Raw genomic sequence first — 24,422 nt, 5'->3', positions numbered from 1 at the left:
ATTGGTAGAAAACATCAAAATTCACAGTGTAAATTCTAACTTAAATTTGTGTTCAAAACTGTGGCTTGTGAATTCTGTCTTTTCTTTTATAAAAAGAATGAATAGCATAATAAAAGGATATAGAGCTCCTATTTCTAGACCAGACCAAAGATCTTTAAGCCCAAATGCTGTTGCTGGCAATATATCAGATTCACCAAAGTGTTTATTAAGCAAATGGATTTTACACCATTCTGAAATGGTAATCATAGAGGAAAAAAATCACTAAAGTATCAATGCCTTATGCAGTTATATATGTCTGATGTTATTCTGATGTGCATTATAGAATGCAAATAATTTTTTTTTCTGATTTTCCCTAAATATGGTCCTATTTCTAACATGTCTTGTTTTATTTTTTTCTCTTATTTCTACAGGAAGTTGCCCTTGTCCTTGCAGCTATACTGGTATTTTTGTTGGCTTTCTATGCTTTCTTTTATCTTAACATTTCCAATGAAGTTGACCTTGATCTGGATCCAGATGAAAACTAACAGATGCAATGAATCCAGCATCAAGATTTCTTCAGCTTCAACAAGGCTACGTAGGAACCTTCACTGTGAGACAGTAAATGATACAATTTCTTGCAGTCCAAATTCATAAGAAAGTTTTGCAGTAGTCAATGACTTTTACATTCCAGATCTCCAAAATAAGAGAACAGTCATGCCTGGCAAGTGTATTTGGTTAACACCAAAGCCAGGAGCAGCAGTACAATGCATGAAGTTTCTTGTTTACATATTTTTTTTTCTCAGGCAGAGAAATTTGATGTCAAAAGAGAGGTGCTATTATTATAATGGACATTGATACTGACTTCATAGGAGGAGAGTCTGCCTTGACTAAATTTAGGAATCAAAGTTTCATAATAGCCAAATTAGTTTCCTTTTCCTTTCTCAAATGAAAGCAGAAATACCAAATGGAAAGTCTTTTCCTGATTTGTATTTAAAATATATCAAAAAACCCCTCATCCTTTCTCTTTTAATCTTTCTTGTGCATTTGTGCACACACACACACGCACAAAGATGCGAAAAATTGTATGAAAAAAAAATCTTTTTAGAAGCAGTCTGTCACCTCCTGTATGGACTTAATTTTATGTCATCCAAGATTCTGTGTGCCCATATATCTGCAGTAATCTTTTTCATTCTTTTGCCAACTGTTCAGCACACATGTGTTCTGTCAGAAATGGCACCTGGATGACAGAAGCTCTAACATTCACATATGCCTCTTAAACACAGTTCTTTGCCTCCTGTGCTGTCTGTACTAGTGTAAATAGAAAGTTCAGTTGATGTTGCTTTTAATTAGTGTATTGCTCTATTATTCATATGAAGTCAAAATTGTTTTTTAATTATACTCTTTCTGCTGGTTGTGGTATCATCTTGCTCTACCTGTTAGGAGTATGTTGTAAAAAAAAAAATGCTTTCCAGTTATACAATTTTAATAATCAAACTAGTGTGAGAAGTGTTAAGTACTAAGAAACCTTTTTTTTTCATATATACTAATAATTGGGACTATCTTGGCTCCATGACTTCCTTTGGTTCTTGCAAAGTACCTTTCAGAATAAGTACTGTAGGTGTAACATTTCTGATCCCTTTGATTAACCACAAGCAGCTTGAATAAATTGGTATGTCAAGGCAGCTTCAGAGAGATATAAAATTCTGGCTTTAGCTTTGGTGTATGACTGAGCTTGTGGTTGTAAAGGTTCAGTTTTGATCCTTTTAAAAAAGTGATCTCTCTTTCTCTGGTTGTACCAAGAAAAGCATAGAGCCATTGGTGCTGAATGAGGCAAGGGAGAGTTAGGTGGTTTGACTTCCAGAAAGCTATCATAATTTTGAAATCCTATTAGCAAACTAGCTTGGCTTTATCTTTGATACCAATTTCAGGGCTGAATGTTAGGTTTAGCTACAACTGAGATATTTACTGTCTTGTTCCAGAAATACCTGACTAAGATTTCTTATAGTGATTTTGAAGACAAAGGGACACAAATCATAGCAAACATTATAATGGAAAATATATTTATTTTAAATTGACATAGTCCCATTAACACCACTTAAGGAACTTCAATCAATACAGTTAATTTTTAAACCATACAGTAACTATGACCATAAAATTTATGAGTCTCTAAGGATCCACTTCCTACCTGTCATCCTCCTCATTCACTTTATGCAATGCAAAATAGCTCCTCTCAAAATTCAGAAAATAAGTCTTCCAAGAAGAGTAGGAAAGAGCATATACATGCAAATAGTTCTCATTTTCTAGTTATGACTGTTCTTGAAACAAAATCCTAACACTGATGCATTCGTATGACTCGTAGTCCTCTAATACTTCCACACATGACCTAACACTTTGTAACATGTTACATTTATGCTGAAGCAATATCTGACACATGGCCCCACAGAGTGGAGAGAAAAGCATAGCACAGGCTGTCTTCTTGGATATGGCACTCCACCAGTGCCATAACACATGTCACAGAAGTCTCCTGTTACTTTGCATGAGCAATTTTCTTATTCCATAAAAATGCATTCTTAATGTCTGCACGTAGCTCCCTGAGTGGTGTGTGGTCTGAGAATGATGTGTAGTTTTCCCCTTCATGTAGGTTGTACTGTAACTTGCTTTCCAAAACTGCTACATTAAATAGCAAGCTATCCTTACTGTCAAATTTATGAACATGAAGTTCCTAGAAAAGGAAGATTGCATTTCCTGTCATCGTGACTCATAGACAAAAGCTGAAGTATGTATATTTGTAACTGAAGAAGCATCCCTGATTTGTGGCTTTTCGGTCCATATTGCCCACAAGTGCCATAGTTTGCAGTTTGTCTGTTGGCTTTTTTTGTGTTAGACCTTTTCATTCACATGATATTCTTGTGGAACAAGAAAATTTCTTTAGATAAACTGGAGAGACTTCTGTTCAGTCTACAAAGAAGCACATGGCAAATATTGCAGGAAATACACTTTTATCATTGCAGTAATTCCTGGGACTATGTTGATAGTTTTTTAAACCTAAGAGCTTCCACTTTTCATAAAATTAGTTATCTTTGCTTTTCTAAAAGGCTCAAGCACAGCTATATTAGCAATGAGGTCTGGTTTTGAACTTACTAATTTATGATTCTCCTGAGTTCATGAAACTGCTACTTACTTACTCCAAGGAAAAAAAAGAATCTGACCTGAAATTATTTATGCTTTCCAGAGTGCTACGTTGTCTATGCCTGATATTTTATAGTAGAAGCTGATTTTAATCTTGCAGATTATGGTTTATTTTGCCCTTAATTATATTTGAGATTGAAATATGCCTCTTGGTTTTTGGACCACCTGTCTTTGTATGAGTTGCTCAGTGTCTATTTTAATAATAAATGTTTTTTTACTATTTTTGTGCTCTTGTTAGTATTGGATGTGTCACATGGAGTTCTAGATACATTTCAAAGGAATTTAAAGTTGTCTTAATAGCAGTGTTTAAATGTGAGCAGTGCTACTAACCCATTTTAGAATATCTGTGTTATTCTAAGCAGCTCTAGCCCCTAAACTCATATTAAATCTGAGTGTAGCCTATGAATGCTTAAAAGACAATAAAGAGGACTTGCCTTGGCATCCTATCCAATACCAGTAGAGCAAATCTCTTTCTGCCAAGTTGTTCCATGTAGCTCCCATCAACTTCATGCAGATTAACTTTATAATACTTATATACATTTGTTTCAAAGAAAGATTGTTGATCAAACCATTTACAGAGCAGCCATGGCTTGACAGAGCAGTTTTTTTCAAGGACATTGACCTCCAGAGAAAGGGTAGACATCAGTATTAGTGTTGCTCTCTGCTTGTGGAATAAACTGAATTTCTTCCCAGCAGAGGCTGTGATGGAGATGCCTGTACTGGGTCCTTACGCTGTGGGTGGGAGCAGATGTCCCATCTGGAAGAGTCTCGTGTTAGGAAGGCAGGAAAGTCTTCCAGCAGTGATTTTGCTCAGTAAATCTTTCCTCAGCAGTTTTCCCTTTGCCTTTGATCCTACAAAAGCAGAACCAGCAGATAGACCATCTCAGACAGAAGCCTCGGTATAGTAGTTTTACAAGTGCTACCGGTGAACATTGCCAAGGAAAGGCTTTAACTCTACTTCCTAGAGTCCATAAATATATTTTACTGGAAGCTTAGAAGACATGTTAAACATTTCCCTTAATGGACCCTAGAGAGACATTTAAACTTTTTTTGAAGAACACTTTATTTAAAAGTTCAGTGCTGCATATCATAAAGACATCGTGCGATTCAGGCTCTGTCACAGCTCCTCCCGTGCGTCAGAGCAGCTGTGGCAGGGACAGGGTGCAGACTGCAACATCTGACTGCAGACACATGCAACATGAGCAAGCTCATGTGTTCCCTTAGGTGTCCTCTAGAGTAGCTGACCGAAGAAAGTGTGTTTGAAAACAATTTTTATACAACCCTACTACGTGAAGGCACATTAAAATCCTAAAAAAACCACTCATTCAATTTCCTTGAAAATTGCTACCATGGAAGAGGCTGATCTGCCCGACGTAGGTCTAAGTTCTGAATGCTGCCCTTTAAAGGGTGGAAAACATTGCTAACAGTTCCTGGTAGAATGTTTAATTTGCCTATGATAGACAACTATGCCTATAAAGCACAACTGAGCCAGCTGCTGAGGGTCAAACTCTTTCAGGGCAATTCTCAGTAAAGGACTGTATTTGAAACACAGACTAGGCAAGTTAGAGTGTCAACAAACAGAATACTCCAGATCTTGATAGTATTTCAAGTTTTAGTTACAGTAGCACAATAATTAGTGGTGCTTATGACTAAGAAAATAACAGTATGGCACATCAATACGACAGCAGAAACGTGATGTTGGAACTGCTTCCTAAAAGATTCTGTAGTGGATTATGCCTGCACTTTGGGAAATGAAGCCATGAGATGAATAAACTGGCAAAGATTGTCTGTAATCTTATGCTTACAATATTTTTCACTGAAATAGCCAATGGAGATATTTTGCAACACTTTTCTCCCTCATCCCCTTAGATTGCTGTAATACATTGTTTTGTAGATGTGTTTCTACACCTTTCCGTGAGTGGAAAATTAATTTTTGTAGTTCATCAATGTATTTAATTGACAGAATCTTCTACTCTTTCTTTTATGCCCCCTCAATCACAACCAAATTGGTGGAGAGACAGCCAAAATGTTAGGTACCAGTGTCTCTAAAGCAGATGTCACACCACTATTTTTTAGCTCGTTTAAATGAATAAACATGTTAAACTGTGAAGTATTACATTTTAGATTTTTACATTTAAAAAAATAGGACAATCTGTTTACTGTCCTTAATTAAGACAACAATCCTGTTGGTTGCCAGTTTTGGCAGTTGTAATGATGAACTATAAATACTGGGACAAATCAACTAACTAGTGATTGTGTAGGATAGTTCAAGTAGAAGCCTCGTTCTGCATGAGTATTTTTTCCTAACTTCTATATTGTTATACTGGTTTTGCATGTTAAAACCACAAATAAATACATGACTAGTCAAACAATAGGCTTGATTCTGTTGTCTTATTTTGATTCACTAAAAAAGTGGATAAAAGCTGACAGCCCTGTAGCCCAGTTCACGCCTTGCCAAAATTCTCCCTAAAAGGTGTTTGCTCAGGTAAGTTATAAATGTGAGCTACAAAGAGCTTCATTTTGTTGTACCTTGGAAAAATTGAACAGCATGTAGATCTTTGGGAGTTTGCCATTTCACAAAGAGATTGTAGGAATTTTAAAGAGGGGAGCCACAGGAAGTGGGCAGTGAGCTTGGTTACAAACTGATGTCATTCTTCTGTTGCAGTCCCTCTAGGAATGAGAGAATGAGAATAAAAGAAAATTTAAGGAAAATGGGCAATTCTTCCAGATGACCATTTAACAACTTTCTGTGTTGCTCAAGAAGAGAGTGTGAGAGAAGCTAATTTTGATACCAAATCAAAGTTGCCTCAACTTCCTATTTTTCATAGTACAAAAAAGGGGCTGGGTGGAGATAAAGAGGTCTGAAATGGGACATCTTCTAATTGGATCAATGGTTCATTTATTTAAGTAAGAAGTGAGGTTTGGGGGATATACACAAAGCATAAACCAGGCTAATTGCTGTTGCCTTCATGTTAAAAAAGGTCACATTATGCCAAGCTAGAGTAGCCTTGGGTGTCTGTTATTGAGTTAAATGTAAAGGCACTGATACTGACAGTGTCCCCATTTCTCTAGAGACACCTTCTCCTGTGATATTGTCAGCAGAGAGGAGGGACAGGGAGGAAAATGGCTGAGCAAGAGGAGGAGCCCTTTTGCTGAGTCTGCACTCCTAAACCATCGCCCCTGCTCAGTGGGGAGCTGCTCGTGTTTGGAGTAGGACTGCAGTCCTGGATTGCTTTGGACAGGCTACAAAAAAGAACAGAGCAGAGCTTAACCTACAGGGTGAGCCTCCCGCCATCACCAGTGTCTGATTTGTTATCACAAAGAATCTGAGATGGTCAGGCATTTTACTTTTATTTATTACCTTCTCAGGGAGGTGCCAGAAAATCTGCCTTTTGTTGTTCCATTGAAACTCGCTTCTGCGTATCTGTTGCTCTTACTGTTTGTGGGTTTCTTTCCAGTCAAAGTGTGCCAGGCTCATTCCTACTGCTTTTGGCAGGAAAGCTGTAGAAATTACCCTTTTTCAAGGGGAGACTGGGGAGTCTTCTCCGAGCTCCCCTGCTCTCACCTGACTGAAGCTGAAGAGACCTCAAGTATCTGTTACTGTGTAAGACTTGCTCTGGTTTGGGAAGGAAGGATGACAAATTTTGAAGCCAGGGAAGCTCTATTTAGCTTTTCCTGCTTGAGGAGCCTTCAGAGCAGCCTACACAGGGAAATAAGTCAAGTTCTAGGTCCTTATTTGCTTGCTTGCCTTTTGATGGCATACTTCAGCATCTTAAAAAAAAAAAAAAAAAAAAAAAAAGCTAAGGTGTTGTGCTTGTCTACTTATAGCAAAGCTGTTTTAATAGGGGTGTTGTGCGGTCTCACTGTCTTAATGCCCTCACGACCCTTCTTTAAAGGCAGACAATCCTATTTGGGTTTATCTGTTCAGAAATCATAGCCATTCTTGAGATGCTCTTCTCAGATAGTACTTTAGCTTTTTGCCACTGTGTCTCTGCCACTCCACTACTAATGGGATGTGATGAACAGAGATGAGGGGCTGCTTCAGATCACTACCAAAGCCAAAAATACATTAAAAGTTGGGCAATATATGTGGGGAATTTTTCCCCAATGAACTATATAAATATTTACTTTGAACAGCAGTTCTTTCAAACCTGTTCTGTCCTTTGACAATCCTTGCCCTTGTATATGAAGGCTTGTGAGTTCATGTTAGAACACAACAAATTATAAAAACAGCTATGTTATTCATGAGAATACCTAAAAACCTTCTTTCTCATAAAACAGTAATATGCTGGTTTTAGTTAGAAAAAAAGTTGTTTTCTTTGTGGGTAATGCACTTTGGACAAATACAGCTGCTTCTCAAAAATGTTGCAGAATGATAATTTTCTATTTTGATTAAGTGCTGCCTAAATAGGAACTATCTGTAATATGTGTGAATTTTAACCAAAGACTAATGCTGAAAATTGGTACATTCTCCAAAGAAATATCAGACCTATGACTCTAAAAAGGGCAATAACTTGGAAATTTTTTCTTGTCTATGAGTTTACCCTTCTACATAAAGGAAATTATCAAGAGATAATAATGGGGGACCTCAGCATCAGCCTTATGCCAGCATTACAGTAAGGTTCAGCAAAGGATGAAGCGTAGAACCCCAGAGACACTTAGGATGGAGGTGGCATTCAAGCAGGGCTACTGCACTGCAACAACATTGCTCCATGCACACTTTTCTCATCTGGGCCACCCGTGGCACTGTGGACCTCAGTTTAAGCCCCACAGCAAGGTTAAGGTTAGGGTTGAAGCAGACTATGAAACCTAGAGCTCCAGGGAGACTTGAGATAGAAATGACATGACAAGGGGACTGCAGCACTGGAACAATATTGATCCATCCATGTCTTTCTCATCTGGGCCACCAATGGCTCTGTGGACCTCAGCCTAAGCCCCATGGCAAGATTAGGGTTAGGTGTAAGGTTAGGGTTCAGAGAACCAGAAAGCCTCCATCTCCAGAAGCACTTGGGGTGGAAATGTCATGTCAAGGGGACTGCAGCACTGCAACAACATTGCTCCAGCCACACCTTTCTCATGAGAGCCACCTATGTGTAAATGCCTGAAAGACAACTTAATGCAGTAAATGCTTAAGAGACTCTTCACATGCATTATTTAACCTCTCATATACATTCTGCTCTGACTGGATTATGCCAGTATTATGGGGTGATGAAGATGCAATGCACCTGAGACAATGTAATTTATTTGTGATTATTGCACCCTCAGACTTACAGGGGTAATTTTTTTGTGTTACACTATGCAATGCTCTTGTGCACAGCGGAGGTGTCTCTAACAAAATTAATTGCTAAATATAAAAGAAGGTATCTTATTTTTTGTCCATGTGCAGGTAAAATCTATAGACAAGAAAGGAAAAATGCTCCCTGTGAGCAAAGGCATTTAGAAACAAGAATCTTTTCTGCAGCACAGGAGACATGCCCTGGCATAAAGCATATTAAGTTTAAAGGATAATATAAATACAGAACAAAATTTTTCATGACACTGCACATTTATAAAGGATTAAAGTAGGCCTCATTCCTCTGTCAAATATTCATCATTCCTATGGTACAGATCTCTAGGGTATCTTCCAAAAATCTATTATTCTCCCTATTCCACCATTAGTTTGGGAATCATAATTGTCATCACTCTCAGGTTAAGCAATTATTTTATATTTCTCAAAATTTAAACAAGAAAAGTAAAGTATCTGCTCTAAGTCTGAAGTTTCTCAGTTACTTTGAAAGGGTCCACCAGAGGGTATTTACGATAGTGTATAACACAAAGTCATGTAGAATAATAGAAAAAAATAATTGATTTTCAACCAACCTGGTGGCCTTCAGCACTTCCCTGTTGATTTCTTGCAAGCCTTGAGGAAAAGATCTGTCACATTCACTTATAAACAGTTATCTCAGTTACCAGCTTAGTTTTCATGTCCTTTGTAAAGAATTAAAACTTTAGGGTCGTTGATATGGACAAGGCTGGTTTTGATCTTTGCACCTAAATCAGGCCTTCCATCTTTCTCAGATCAAGGCTCTGCTGAAGATTCCTTCCAGAGAGCCATGAAATAGACTGTTTACTCTTCCCTCAGGTTAGCAATGAGGTCAACACAAGATGAAGACACTGAAAAAGTGACTCATCTTCCCTTGGCGAGAGAAGTATTTGCTGAGGTTGTCTGGCAGTGGGGTACCAGATCTGTCAAGCTCCTTATGAAGGGAGGAGTGAGCCTGGGCAGATGGATCTCAGGATGTCAGCAGGGACTGGATGCAGATGTACTGCCAGATGCTCCTTCTTATGCACTCCCTTCTCTAATGGCACAAACCCAAGAAACTTCTGAGGGGACCTGAGTGCAATCTTGCTCTTCAGGAGTAAAAGTTGAGATAATGAGAAGTATCTGTCATGCTAAGAATGATGAAAAGATGGTCAGTTCATTAAAAACTCAGTATTATAGTTACATAAAGTGCTAAAACAAACCTTCCTTGACCTAGCAGAGGTTCATTTGTAAATGAACTTCTGTGAAGGTCTAGGCACATTACAGATAACCAAACAGTTTAATACTTGAGTGAAAAAATCTATGCAGATGAATATGAGAGAGAGGAAAAAAAGCCAACAAAAGAAAACAAACAAACAAAAAACAACAACAAAAAAATACATTTCCATGAGAAATATGTTAGTTCTGTTCCAGAAGAACTACAGAGGCCTTAACTCTGATGGGTTCTGAGGATCATGTACACTAATGATGTCTGCCTCCTTTCATCATCTGCTAGTAACAGGGTAACACATCATTCCTCCCAGCCAACAGAAATACTTTAATTAAGTAAAACAGAACTGCAGAACACCAGGCTACCTAACTGCCCCAGTTTGGAGAGATATGTAAATAAGGCTCTCTGTTCATTAAATTACAGTTTATATGGATACCCTACTATTACGTGCCTCACAACCAAGTATCAAAAACAGATCCACCAGAAACATGTTCATACACTGAAGTTCTACTGTTTCTCGGAAGACTTGAGGGACATGTGTCGTGTGTGAGAGAGTTTTTGTCTTATATTGGCTCATCTCACAAGGTGTTCCTTGACCTTAGCATAGGCTGAGAACTGACACTGGCAGGCTAATGAGAAGAAAAAAAGGGATATTCTGCAAAATCTTTACTATATGCTAGTCTTAATCATTTAGAGGCAGACATCACAGCCATCCTTGGAAGTGGAACAGGATGAAGTACTCTGGGAAAGACACTGTTGTTTCTCTATGGAAAGCACAGTTGAAAAAGCTTTGAGCTGCCTACGTCCCAGTGAAGGAAAATAAGAAGTGATGTGCAAAGCTGAATAGATGGTCCTGAAATGAGTAAAGAAAACAGCAAGCAAAGCAACCCCTTATTCCAGAACCTCAAATCCAGAGCAGTGCCATGCATGGGCCAAAGGAGCAGCTCTGCCTCTCTATCTGCAGCCCAATCCTTTGGCCAGCTCACACTTCTGGAAGCTTGGGAAAAAAAACCTTATGTGGCCTTTCACAAGCAATTGTGCAAGATGTCTTTCCAAGAATGAAATTTTGGTCACACAGAAGAAGAGAGCTTGAAAACCTCTGTGTAATGCTGCCACCCACCAATGTCCACTATTTGAATTATACCACTAGCTTTCATCCCTCTGAAAAGCAAAGTTGATTTGGCCAATACTGTACTGTTCCTAATAACCCTAATGGGGTTTGGATATATAGCAGCTGCATTTTTATTTTAAAAAAAAACATCCCACAGAGATAGGTTGATTCACTGCAGCTGGCACAGATGGCCCTTGCTCACAGAGGTGAGTGCAGTGCCTCTGGGATGGCAGCTTGTGTTGGAGAAGGCAGGAGTCTGTTCATGCTTATGCCCTCATGAGGCATTTCTCCCAGTGACATTACCTGCTCTGGGAGTCCTGAGTCCCTGCAGGACCAGGGCAGCTGATGGTGTTTCCTTGCTGCTGCATGAACCCTCCAGGCAGTTTAGGTATTGAAAGGGCTTAGATATTGATCAGAGCAGGAGACCCAAGCAAGCGATACCCTGGAGGCAAAACCAAAGCAGGAATGCACATGGAAGGATGAGCAGGAGCCCCAGGGAAAACATACCCTGTACAGTAAGTTGTCAGAAGGATGGTGTCTAAATTGAACTCCAGGCAGAAATGAAAGGAATTTAGAAGTTGGGTTGCTTTTGAGTTGATTGTAGGCTGATTCTGAATGTGCAGTGAACAACTGCCCCATGATAAGTCAGTTGATGGAGAGCAGAAGGAAGTCTGGAGTTGCCTTGGAAGGGCTGCTGCCCTCTGGGCTGTCTGTTCCCTCTCCACCACAGGGCTTTTGCCACAACCTATTTGCTGACACAATAACCCACTTTGCACCTTGGCAATATTAAATTTACCTCTGGGTGTGACTGGCTTGATGGACCCATGGGTGAATACGTATGAATATTGCATTGAGAAAGACTCTGTAGGCACATTCAAAGTAATCCAGTTTTTGGTGAAAAATTCTAAATTTGCTCTGGCATAAGTATATCCTTTTGGTTTATGACTTGTGACTTGTTTTCTTTTTGTTTTGTTTCTCTGATGTTTTTCACACAGCTGTTTCTCTAGACACCACTGAGATTTTAGCAAAACTTTAGGAGACAGTATCAATTTCTGTCTCCCACACACGTGTGTTTTCTTGGGCTGCAGTAAATAAGACATTTTGCACTCACTATATTTTGCAGGAAGCCAGTATGGCAGAGTTGCAACTTCTGAATCATTCTGAATTGAGAATATAGGGAAATGAATAATCCTAGACTCACATTTCCAAAAAATAAACTGAATAGTTGTGCCCATTACTCAGACATGGATCGAAATACTTCTAATTATTAAATCATTAGTAATTTAAATACTTTGAAATAATTTCATCAGACCCATTGAATAATACTAAATTAATTAAGATAAAAGTGATTGGTTAGAATGAATATAGGCATCTTAAAAAGCAGTTCCCTTTGCTCACTGTGTGCTGCCAGCAGGCTTCATTCCACAGCCTGCTCAGAACTGTTTCACAGCTACTGAACAGCTGCAGTACTGGCCCATCACCAGCAGGTTTTTCCTCCTCCAGCCTGGTGTTTGTATAGCTGTACAGCTTAAGATTTTGCCATTAGGATGGGGCAAATCTAAAAAAAATTACTAATTGTAAACATCTTGTAGAGATTTCCTTGAAAGATAAGGGTTTTCAGCTGTGGTTTTCCTACAGACCTCAACAAAGGTATTTGTATACCTATTGATTATTGTGAATGGGCTCATAGTTTCTTATCAGTCTTGTATTTTTTTGCATCGGCTCAGCTATCACTAAATGTAATTAAAGCAGGTTGGAAGATTTTGCCCAAATTCAGTAAATAAGTTGTTTTAAACATTTTTGGACATCAGTTTCACAATAAAGCTTCATTTTCTTGGCAGGCTTTATTTTTCATTTGTAGGACATCCTTATACTCACTATGTGAAACACTCAGACAAATGACTTAAAGGTGTATCTCACCTGGTGCTCATTATGACAAGATTCATACCATGAAATGACTGCCTGTAAAATGCTCTGCCTGATTATCTAAACATGCCATTATACCACTAATTCCTAATGAAATCTGTACCAGTCTCTGTTACCAGGCTGGTCTATAGTGGGGGAAAAAAAAAAAAAAATCTGTCATTCAGCCCATCTGGAATCCCATGCCCCTCCTTGTTCTTGAATGGCTTTTAATAGGCTTTTTAATTTCTATGCCATCATCAAGATTTTCTCACCTTTTGAGTGCTCTCTTGATGGTAGGTGCCTAAAGTAAAAAAGTAGGGCAAATGTCACATCTCTACATCACAGTCTTGATGGAATTTACCAGTTCTTTTCTGTAAAAAAGGATGAGAAAATTTCACACTAACTTCCAGAGAGGTCAAGTCTCTTGACTAAAGTGTATTACAGGAGGAATGAGCTCTGGCTCTGCAGAGTGAGGAATTGAACGGTGCCTCTCATATCCCGTTCAAATACTGCAGTAGCTTAGAAAAGAAGATGACTCCAGTGGCCCTAGTTCAAAAGAAATTGATAAACTGCCATTGTGTTTTATGTAAAATCCAATTTCAGAGCTGTTTGGTAGGACTTTTCAGATCACTCAATCTAGCCCTGGGGGAAGATAAACAGGAATATATTTTTCAGGTCCCAAATAAGCTTGTGTCTGAACTGGATGTTGGGCAATTTGACTATTTCAAGGCTGAAGAGCTCTTGGGTAACACCAGAATTTCAAGATGTCTGGGAAGCTTTTAAACTGGCAGCTGAAGTGCAGAGAGACTTTGGAAACCCCCTGAAGTAGATAGCAGAATCTCTGGTTTGGATGAAAGCACATAAACTCCACCTCTACCAGATTTTAAATGCTTAAGTCCTTTTCTTATTATGAAGATGTGACAGATATATAGACATCCTTCAATCTGAACTCCAAATGAATTTTTCTTCTTACTGCAACAGGAAACGTTTATACCTCAATTTATGCTCAATGTGTATTGAAGAGCATTTTTTAATCCTGAGTTTTCCTGCTACCATTTCTTGCCAAACTAGCATTCAGTGGGCATGAAAACACATAAAGGGTTTCTATAACAACACTGTGAAATAATAAATACCACAAAGCACCTCTGCAATCTCCAAATAATGTAAATGTTGTTTTTCATTTAATTCCTATCCACATTTCTGTCCAGCTTCAGACTACTACAGCTGCAAAAGTAATTAATTAATATAGGAATGCAGTTTAGTAACAACACAAGGGTTCTATGCTGAGCCGTTGGTTCCAGGCACTAGCTGGCATGCTGATAACAGGTTGTTGCCATTGCTGTCACCTCATTAGAAAATTAGCATTTAATTAACTTAGGGAGATATGGAACAATTTTGATATGGGAAATATTTGTACACATTGTCTACTGGAATTAAAAGCTCCCATCCAGCAAAAAGCACAGCAGCCTCTACAGCTGGTGGCTGTTGGCCCACAGAAACTAAACAGACTCTGGTCTGTGCAGCTGCAGTCACTGCCTTTGATTTGGAGGGAAAAGGAATTCTGTGAGACTCTTATCTGAGGCATCAGACTGAAGGAGTGATCCAGCAGTGGCATCAGCCCCTGCCTTGCAGGCACTGCAGCAAGTCCCCAAAAGTCTATCGTGTGGCCACTGCCAGCCTATCAGCTGTCAAGTACAAGTTTTGAAGGAAAGATGGCTCTGCTTCAACCTTGGCCTGATGCAGCCCTGAAGTCAGTGGGAGTCTTTCCACTGATATCAGTGGGCCTTGGATGGCCCCACGGGGGATTCCTGGACCAAGAGCCTCGGTGCTGCCTGAGCCAGATGCAGGGATTGGCAGAGCAAGTTGCCCAGAGGTTCACCACCCCAGGTCTGGGGGGGCTAAGGGTGGGAAGGAGAACAGGACAGCAAGAAAGAGAAGGGGCTGCTGAAAGGCAACTGGATTTTCTTGCTGTTACTGTTCTACTGTTGATACTGGCTCAATGTTCTGAGCTTTGATTTAGATGGTCTTGTGGCTGAAAAGATCCTCTGTAAAATTCAGTGTTGAAAACCAGCCTCAAATCTCTTGCTAGAAAACACAAAATAGAAAAGGAAAAAGTATCCCTCTTTCCTAGGGTGTTTTGTTATTCTGACTTCTTACTTTTATTTAGATTGCTGCAAAACCAGAGGAACAGTCAGACGACGTTGAGCCTTGCTCCTGCGGGGTGAGGAATTCACACCTACGTGTGCCAGCACCGCCATGTGCATCCGTGGGGGATTCCTCCAAGTGGGGGTAAATGGTTTTATCACCTCTGTCATCCCTCGGGCTCAGGAGCAGATACTGCAAACCCTCTGCACGTGTTTAATGTTGCACATGCAAAGCCGTGGAGCCATGCCAGCATCCCACAAGTTTCTCCTGCTGACGTCCCTGCAGCTGCAGCTGTGGCAGCAGGATCCATCCTAACCCCGGGCTGAACCAGCCCTCTGCAGCAGCCAGCCCAGCTTCAGCGTCTCCAGGTACTTCTGAGAGAGATGTCACTGCCCTTGCCAGCAAAAACAGAGCTCCCAGCCCCTCGCTCGCCCTTCCCCAGCCCCGCTGTGCAGATTACCACCTGCCAGGAGCGCTGTAACAGGACATTAGGGCCTCGCTGAGCAGGATGGGTGGGCTGCATTGTGTAAGGCTGCCTCCCTGGGGGGATCTCACTCCCATCAGTGCGATGGGCTGACAGGTAGGGACTGACAGCACCCATCAATCACCCCCTTAACAGCCTGAAATGCTGCCATTTCTCCGGCGGAGAGCAGCAGCCAAGCCGACAGCCTGCGCGGGGCTGTCAATGAGGCGAACGTCCTCGGTGACAGAGCTGCTCCTGAGGGGATCTCCCACAGCCGTTCGTGTTTATCCCGAGCAACTGCCCCCTGTTCTCCCTGCTGGCGTGAGGTGAACAAATATCAGAGCTGGAGGGATTAAGAATAATTGTGTTGTGACCGGCGCAGATGCTTTTTAAGGCAGACACTGAGGTGCGTGACACCGCTGCCCGCCGCGCCTCATGGCGTGAGGCAGATAACGTGCGGTGGTTGTTCCTGCAGCAAAGGACAGACAGACCCAGTACTGCGGGGAAGAGGTGTGGACACCCGTGTTATATGCCTTTAATTGGTGGCTGCAATTAGGGGCTGTCGGTGCTTCTGAAGCAAGCGACGGAAATGAACATTAGCACTGAGTCTTTGGCATTTCGTGAGCGGGAAATTAACCCATCCTTGGGAACCACAGTGCAATTTTATTCACTAAAAATCATCCAGCGCGTTCAGTAAGATGAGCACTGAAGGTCAAAGGGGGAAATATCGGACTTTTTGTGCCCGGTAGCAACAGTTAAACACCTGAGAGACAAATAAATGTGGAAGCAAAGGATAAAGCAGCAAAACCCCAAACTTCTCATTAAGATTTCACTCTTCATGTCAGCCTTATGTCTTCACACAACCTGTTCAGAAGGACCAGCTGGTTCTACCCTGTTGTATGGAGTAGAGGTCAGGCCCTCAATAACAAGTGGTTCTGTTGTTCTGTGTGTGGCTCTGTAGGAAGACAGATCTGATGGGGCCTGATGGACAGTTGCATAAAACAGACTGATTTAGGCCCAGGGCTTCTGAAGAAAACACCACACAGTCAGCCATTTTATATCAGCCTTTCAATTTAAATTCTCCTCTTTTTGCACATTGGTCTCACTGACAATAATTTATCTTTGGCGAGTTTCAGACTACCTGTTTAGTGCTAAACCCTAATAATATGATTTAAAAACCTACAGGCCATCACAGCTTAACCCTAGAGGTACCTACATCCATTTCAGACTCCACAGCTCTCAGAAGGAAACACCTTCTATTCTTAGAAAGGTTTGGATATTTCAAGAAAGCACTGGAGCACAAAGTCATCATCTTATGCCTGCATGTGGCAGCCAAGAGACATCCAGAGCATGGCTGGGCTCTGACCCATGAGCCGGTGTCAGCCTAGGGCCCAGTGTCAGTGGCTGGGTTGTTGCATCCCTGTGCCATATACTTTGCTCCCCCCATGTTAACCCACACTCTGGAAGACACTTGTGGGACACATCTGTACTAGCAAATCACACAAGGCCAGAACACTGCTGTGTCTTCTTCAACTGTTTCCTTGGCAGGTCTCTCCCCAATAAAATTCAGTACCGAGCCCACCTCCTATGGGCACTCAAGGCCTGCTTAAGACCTGGAACACTGTGTTCATGTTTGTCCACCCTTTTACACTACACCCACTTCTGCCATCTTGTGTGTGGGCACACACGTGCAGTAGTTGAATCCTTACAGCCCATCCAGTCCTTGGTCTCAGAAAATGTGATGCTAATACTGTTGAATGCTGATGAAATTTCAGGTAGTGCTAAGTTCTTCTCCCTCCATGCCACCTACATTCTGGCATTTCCACTAATTTGAATTGCCGATCTATTTAAAATGTAAATTGCTGATCTATTTAAAAGGCTACAGCAGGAGCACAGTTTACATCAAGATCCAGCTGGGCTGGAGGGTCAACGTTCAAGTTCAGTGTTTTCTTTTTAAATAACTTGCCTGTTAGAACAACACCTCAAGGATTTGAATTTAGTAGATCAAATTTTCTTCTCAGTACATCCCCACTGACACCACTTAGGTCAATGGACCAGCTTGTGATCTCTGTTAAATCAGCATGTATTGGGAGTAACATTACAGAGACTGGTGGAACTATTCCAGATTTATATTGGTGATAATGAGACCAAATCTGGTACAAAGTACTTGCAGAGATAGCACAGAGAGCAAAGTGTTTATTTCAGTCCTCAAATATACATTTATATATATAGAGATGATGCCCCGCAAACTTTTAAAAATATTTGAACACAAGTCTGTGTATAACAATAAGAATAAGAAGAGTGAATGCTAAAGCAATAACCCCTTAAAAATTATCCATTAGCCTGTACCAAAAGTAGTGAAACCTCAGAGTGTTCCCGGCTGGTGAAAAAAAATATTAATCCTATCAGATAAACCGCATGAATGCTCAAGCTATGAGTTAGCAACTATTTTTAAATTTTTCAAATGGTCTAACACAATATTCTGAGATGAGAATGATTCAAGATTCCTTGAAAAGACTGGGGTACACTACTTTTGTGAGTGGCACCAACACCGCATTTACTTCATTAATGCTTCATTAATCACCCATATGATTCTTTGTACTTCTATTCCCAAGTACCTGCGGATTCCTTTCTTTTTATTCTTTCCACCTTAGCGTCTTTGTGATTTGTCAAAATTTTTCAAAGAGTATTTCAAAAAGCAAACTTTTTCATTAAATGCCTGAAGAACAGTATGAAAATTTTATAGTCAGTATAAGAAAGATTATCAAAATCAGAAGAGACTGGTTGAAGTTCTTGAATGCTTATTATGATAGATGAGATATCCCCTTTTTAGGTCACTGGAATCATCTGAACTCTTCCTGTTTGTATGATGAAAAGTGGTAACTAGTGCTCTGATAGCCAAGCTCCCAGTGTTAATACATGTGATTCATTTGTAGAAACCAATATGCCATATAAAATAGAAGCATGAACAGGAAAACAAGCAGAACAACTCCAGATCCTCCAGCATTAGCAGAGCTCAAAAAGGCCAACATTGGGCAGAGGAACAGAAGCCTCTTGTCTTCCACCAAGCTGGCTTCTTTTTCCAGGTGTGCAGAATGGTGGTCTGGAAGTGTGGAATAAAAAACAGGACGAAAGGTTTTTTAGTACAATGAAAAACTGAGGAAGAGAGAGATACAGCAAACATATATCTGAGCTATTTTTTCAAATTAGATGAGAACAAGGAAAAAGGGGAGGCAGGAGGCAGTGAAGAGATTAGGGCAGAAGCAGAAGGTAAAGCTAAAGAAAGGCTTTAATCCCTCAGTGATCTCTGAAGGAGGATGTTTCCTGTACCCCTGCTCTGGGAGTCCTATTTCTTGAGTTTTGCTTTTTTAATTTCTTCTTTCCTTTACAGTTATATCTACACGGACTGGGATTCAGTATATTCAAAGAATGTATGCACAGCACACATGCTGGAGGCTCAGCTGTGTAAACCACTGCAGTTGTTATGGGAATCAGTGGAGCTGTACTGATTTACATGACAAGGGAATCACACCTTTCTACCTGGCATTTGAACTGAAATAGCAAACTACTGCTGGCATAGTTTGTATAAGATTCGTATATCTGTTTTAGACAGTGTTTTATATGGACTAGAAAAAAAGGAAAAGAAAAAAAGAAAGAAAGAAAGAAAGAAAAAAGCACACAGAGATCGTTATTATCATCTGTAATAAGAAGCTGTGCTCCAAACTTGGTAGTATGTGGCTGTGCATAAAATTAACAAGACGTGTCTGTTAGCAGTCTGGCTGAAGTTCTGTGTGATTATATTCTGCAGGCATATTTGTTTTCAGTCATATTTTCAGGGGTGCTTCCATCCTGATGCTTCAGTTAACCATTACTTTGAGGAAATAAACAGAGGTGAGGGTCCAGTCACCTTCAGCTGTTGGAAGTTAGTAAGGTGTTAATGAAACATTGGCAAATAGCAGCAGTTTAGCACTTGGTTGACACTTGATTTTTAAAAGAGACAGAGTGTAAATAAGCTGTGTTTGCAGTGAAAATTTTAAAAAGTGGAAGCTGGGGGAACAAATAACACTCTCACAGCTCGTTGGTTTTAAGCAGGGAACACTTGGTAGCCCACATCAGGGGGAGTAACTTGCCCACCACAGTGAGTGGCAGGAGTGTGCCATGGCAGAGGGCTCTGTTCTCATTCAGGCCTTTTTCAGGCACTCTTCTAATATGTCAGCCAATGCACACAACCAGTGTTATAGACACTTGGCAACTCTGCCTCCAACCCTTAGAAGTGCTCTTTTGGGAACATCTGGCATGTTTTTGGCCACAAATCCTACGAATCCTTATGGCTGTTCATGAGAGAAGAGCAATCCATTTCTGCAGGGCACCTAAAGCTGTCAAGGAGTATCAGCTCTGTTGTTCCTGCTTCATCAGGTACAAGGAACTACACCTTGAGAAATGGTAGCACTTTGAAGATTTATTAACTTTTATGTCCAGACCTGTGGAAATGATCTCTGGGATGCAGGGAGCAAGCAGTGTAGGCTTCAGATGTGTCAGGCAGCTCTGCATAAGTTAGAACAGCATCATCGTGAGTAAAGCTTTCCTTTTTTCACCATTCACAGTATAGAAATGGTTCCTGGAGATGGCATAGGCAAGCTATACCTGGTGTCTTGCTCCTGGCTCTGAAAGAAGAGGATGAAGGTGAATGGAGCAGGAGCTGTCTTCATGTGGGAATGTAATTTTAAAAAAAAGATCACTTAGGAGGCCAGCACTTTAGAAAGATTTGGAAAGAACATTAGCAGCTTTGTTTCAGAGCGGCTTCTTGGAAAAGGGCTCGTTGACATCAATACCTACAATATATCTAGGCTCAGTTAGAAGATGCACATTTGTAACTGATGCTCTGAGGATTTTCTGTTTATACAATATATTCAGAAAAATTCCCTGGTAAAATGTTCTACAACAGAAAAGCTAATGCCAAGGCAATTAGAAAAAAGGGAGATAACCCAGAGACATCACTTTTTCTGCATATTTACAAAGACAATGTTGTTTTTCAGATGACTGAGTGATGTTTCCCTGCCAGCCTGGAGAGGCTGGTGGGTTCTAGCAGGTTATCAGCCACGTCTGAAATTACTTTAGCAGTTGTTGTAGTTAGTAACCTGAGTTACTTGATTTATTTTTTTTCCCTGTTCTCATGTGTCACATTCATTCACAGCAGCCCTTACTGTAGTGTACCTTACCAGCATAAGGCAGCTCCTTTGGCACACATACTGTATAATAATCTCTTACAGTACATTACAATTACAAATTAGCATTAGCTTTAATTTAGAATGTAAAAATTTCATTTTCCTGAGGTAAGGATTGTTGGAGGAATGAAGCTGTGGGTGTAATATACCCATGTGTATTAGCAGTTCTGAACTGTTGAATAAATGAAAGACACAAAGCCTATATTTTTTTGTAGCGTAAATAATGCCACACATAAATATTGAAGTATTGAGCATAAAACTCTCTATGCAAAAATATAGACTTTGTTTGTTTGATTTTCCCTGATGTGTTAGAAAAGCTTTAACCCAAGGGGGGCTATAAGTGCAGTCTTTAAAATGAATTCAAGTGTTGTATGTTGTCTATAAATTTCTTTATTGAATTACTGTCTTATTTTCACTTTGAGGCAATATATTGTTTTGTTTATGAAGACTACAGCTTAGTGGGTATCTTTTTGGTATCAACACACTGTGAGATAAACATCTTGCAGTATGTTTGAAAGAATCTGTAAATTCACAGTTCCCAAATGAGACACAATCCCACATTCTTGGATGTGCTTTCCAGTAGTGCTGGGATTTGGCCAGAGTCAGAATGTTGGGCAGGGCATAGGGGGAGTCCCAAAGCAGCTTGGATACCCGGCTGCTCATACACTGTGGACCTTGTGAGGTCAGGATTTCTCCTGATCAGGCTGGCAAAGAACACTGAGAGCCCTTTTTCTGCCTTTGTAGTATATGGTCCATTTCCTAGGATAATCCATTTTTTTTTTCCACTAGCTGCTATTATGAGGACATAAGACACCGGGAGGTGCACTTTGACCTCTCCTATTTTCTTCTGACATACGAAGAGTATTTGAAGCTTTTGGCCTTTTGTACTAAAGGTCCAGTTTTGTTGTAGGATGTCAAGGCTCCTTTTGTAAGTGGCATAGAGCATAATTCCTATGATGCTTTTGTCACAACAGTGGATTTGTTTTAATGACAACTAAGCCACCTTTAGGAAAAGCAATTGACCCTTGGTGATGGGCTGACTTTCTTACCACCAGAGCATGGAGCATTTGTTTTGACATTAATGAAGTAATACCAGTACTGTTATTTTCTCTCAGTAGTGTGCTCTGACTATGTATCCAAAATCTGTGAATGCAAAAAACATGCATGTAGAAATATAGAAATCTGAGTGAGGAATCTTTTGCAAATAGAATTTTCATAATTTTTCTCCTTGTTTAACATTTAAAGTGAAGAATATAAGAACTGTTATCTTCAGATACAGGTCAGTGCAGCAGAAGATTGTATAACCACTTATAAAATGAGTGATTCAAGGCTATGAAACAAGGAGAGAGAAGATAAAGCAAAACTGCTATCATTTATGGTACAGCAGAAAGTAAAGAGGAGACTGAGATTAATAAAAAGAATAAGGGAAAAAGCACTATTTCTTGAAAGACATTATTTCCTCTGGAATATTTTAAAGGAAAACCAAAGCACAATAAGAGTTTTACACCTGAGGAAGATCTGCTCTATGACTGTGCTGTGAGTTGCTCTTTGCTTGTAAAGGTTGAATATCTGAAAAGCTCACTGTTCAGACTTCTGCTTGATTGCAGATCCTGGGGAAGATTATCTTGGAGTTATCTTCTCTTCAATACATGAAGACAGTATTTTCCTAGGTTGGGCTACAAGTTGAGGGCAGGATATAGTCTCAGATCAAGAAATGCATATTTGTGTGCCTAAATGTAAATTTCTTAATCTAAACCAAGTCTAAACAGTCTGACACTCCATGGCTATTCCAGACTAATGTTTAATTTCCATCTGTGCTCACTGAACATGAATAGTCCTCTCCAGGAGAACTGACATCCCAGCCTGTGGTCAAGCCTGAAAGCTAAGTGGGACAGATCTCATGGAGATGTTCAGGATTAGACACCTAAGTAATTTTGATTCAGATGTTTTCTACTTCTAGTTTTTAAAATTCACTTTTCAACTTTTCCAGATTTCTGTCAGTCTTTGGGTCAGCATCTTTGAAAACCAGGATGTCCTCTGTGGGAATACATATTTTTCATACCAAAGGGCATGGGTGGTTTATAGAAGCATCCTGGGGACTGATTTCAGCCAGTAGACAATAATGTGCTGCACATGGCAGTTTCTGGTCTGGGCAGGTCTGGAGGAACCTATGGACTCACACTTGCTGATTTTGCAGTGTAAAATGGAGAATGTTTTTTTCCCTTGCTCTGATCATGATTTTTCTTTTTAGGAGCAGTATTTACTGCCCTACATTCCATACTTTTTTGGCACTCTTGGGTTGGGCTGTTTGTACAATCATGGTACCTGTTAGCCCTGGCACAGAAATTACAAATACATTTTGCGTTCATATTGCAAAGTGCCAAGGATTGGTTACAGACTACAGACTCTTTGGGTAGCTTGTTTGGGCTTGAAAATGTCTTGCACAGGCCTAGCATGCTCATGTATAAATCCTCAAATGAGGAGATGTCACGGTTTAACACTGGCCCGGCAATTAAACCGAGTAACAGACGCTCTCTATTAATCTCTCTCTCCTCCCTGATAAGAAAAGAGAGAGAATAAGGGAGAGAGACTTATGGGTTGGAAACTAAACTACACAACTTTAATGAAACAGTAATGATAAATAGGAAAAATTACTGTTATATATACAAATATACAAGAAAATGGATACCACATTCCTCCCCCCTTTCCCCCAATAGCTCTCACGTCACCACCGAGGCTGCAGGGCAGCCCTGGGAAAGTCCAGGCTGGACTCCTGGAGTTGGCAGCAGTTGGGAACTGGAGGCAGGAACACACAGATAAGGGCTGGCACGGATCAGGAGCACAGGCAGGCAAACGGACAGGATCCTTCCAGGATTCCGGGTGAAGGAATGGAAGCAGGAAAGGCAGGAAGGGCAGGCAGCTGGAAGCTGGAAGCAGGAAAGCTGGCTTGGCCCTCGTGATCCCTCAAATTTATACTGAGGATGACGTATATGGGATGGAATACTCTGTTTGGTCAATTCTGGCATCTATCTTGTCCGTTCCTCCCCAAAGGAGGGATGCAGGTGGGACCTCTTTATGTTTTCTTCAGAGCTGAGCAGTGTCCTTGGCTCTGCACACCAGTCTCTAGCAGTAACTATAAACATCAAGTGTTATCAGTCCTAGAAACACACACTGTCTGAGAAACTTGCTGTTAATTTCAGCAAGTGCAACTACTTACAAGAGACTTAGCTAAAAGCAAAAGTACAAGACAGAAAATCACCTTTATCTGGCCCAAACCAGGACAGGAGAGAAAGGAAGGCAGATCTAGGCAAATGGGCCAAGTTCCTAAACAAGCAGTGAAGCAAAAGATGTTGCCACTTTTCTATTGTAGGTAATAATACCTTGTCCTTTTTCCCCCTGTGGCCAGTTTGAAGTTTACACAGGTGATATCCTGTCAGGTAACTGTTAGGGTTCCCTGATCCCAAGCATCTGGACCACTAAAGTTGGAAGCTCTGTTTAACTGCATTCTCCACCTCCAGATCAATAGTCATTCTGTTACGAAGCAACAAGCATGACCACGCACAAAGGGTCAAGTCCTTTTAAATTAGGTGCTCCCATGATGATTATTTTCCTGGTATACAAAAAAGGAAAATTAACCTATCCATAGTTTGCCTCCAAGCACTCTTCAAGGGTTTCATTTTATTTGTCAGTGATACAGAAAGAAGAGTAATTTCTTAGCAGATATTTATCTGGAGGGAAGAAGATGGTAAATAGTTACCCAGTCCTGTGAAGTGCAGGTGCTCATTAAGTGTACCTTGACATAAAGCTCTTCCTTTTTTCTTTATTCTCTTTTGTTTGTTTGCTCTCTCCTATTTTATTCAGGAACAGCCAAGTGTTACTGAGCAGGGATATCC

The 24,422-nt window shown here is 40.4% G+C and overlaps 1 protein-coding gene across 8 annotated transcripts in view; it reads left to right on the top strand.

The window, feature by feature from the left end:
• Window positions 1-24,422, top strand: part of TRIQK (triple QxxK/R motif containing) — a 116,007-nt gene that overhangs the window by 58,905 nt on the left and 32,680 nt on the right. For 7 of the 8 annotated variants that reach the window (XM_071737937.1, XM_071737932.1, XM_071737935.1 and 4 more), the window contains one exon: window positions 411-440. The exons of the other annotated variant lie outside the window; for it this stretch is intronic. In XM_071737937.1, the coding sequence (XP_071594038.1) occupies window positions 411-440 (30 nt within the window). The remainder of the gene's footprint in view (window positions 1-410; window positions 441-24,422) is intronic. 8 annotated transcript variants of the gene reach the window in all.

The sequence above is a fragment of the Heliangelus exortis genome, chromosome 2 (genome assembly GCF_036169615.1).
Source record: "Heliangelus exortis chromosome 2, bHelExo1.hap1, whole genome shotgun sequence".
NCBI lineage: Eukaryota > Metazoa > Chordata > Aves > Apodiformes > Trochilidae > Heliangelus > Heliangelus exortis.
The sequence above is the reverse complement of the archived record's forward strand: the minus strand, read 5'-3'. Positions and strand labels throughout refer to the sequence as shown.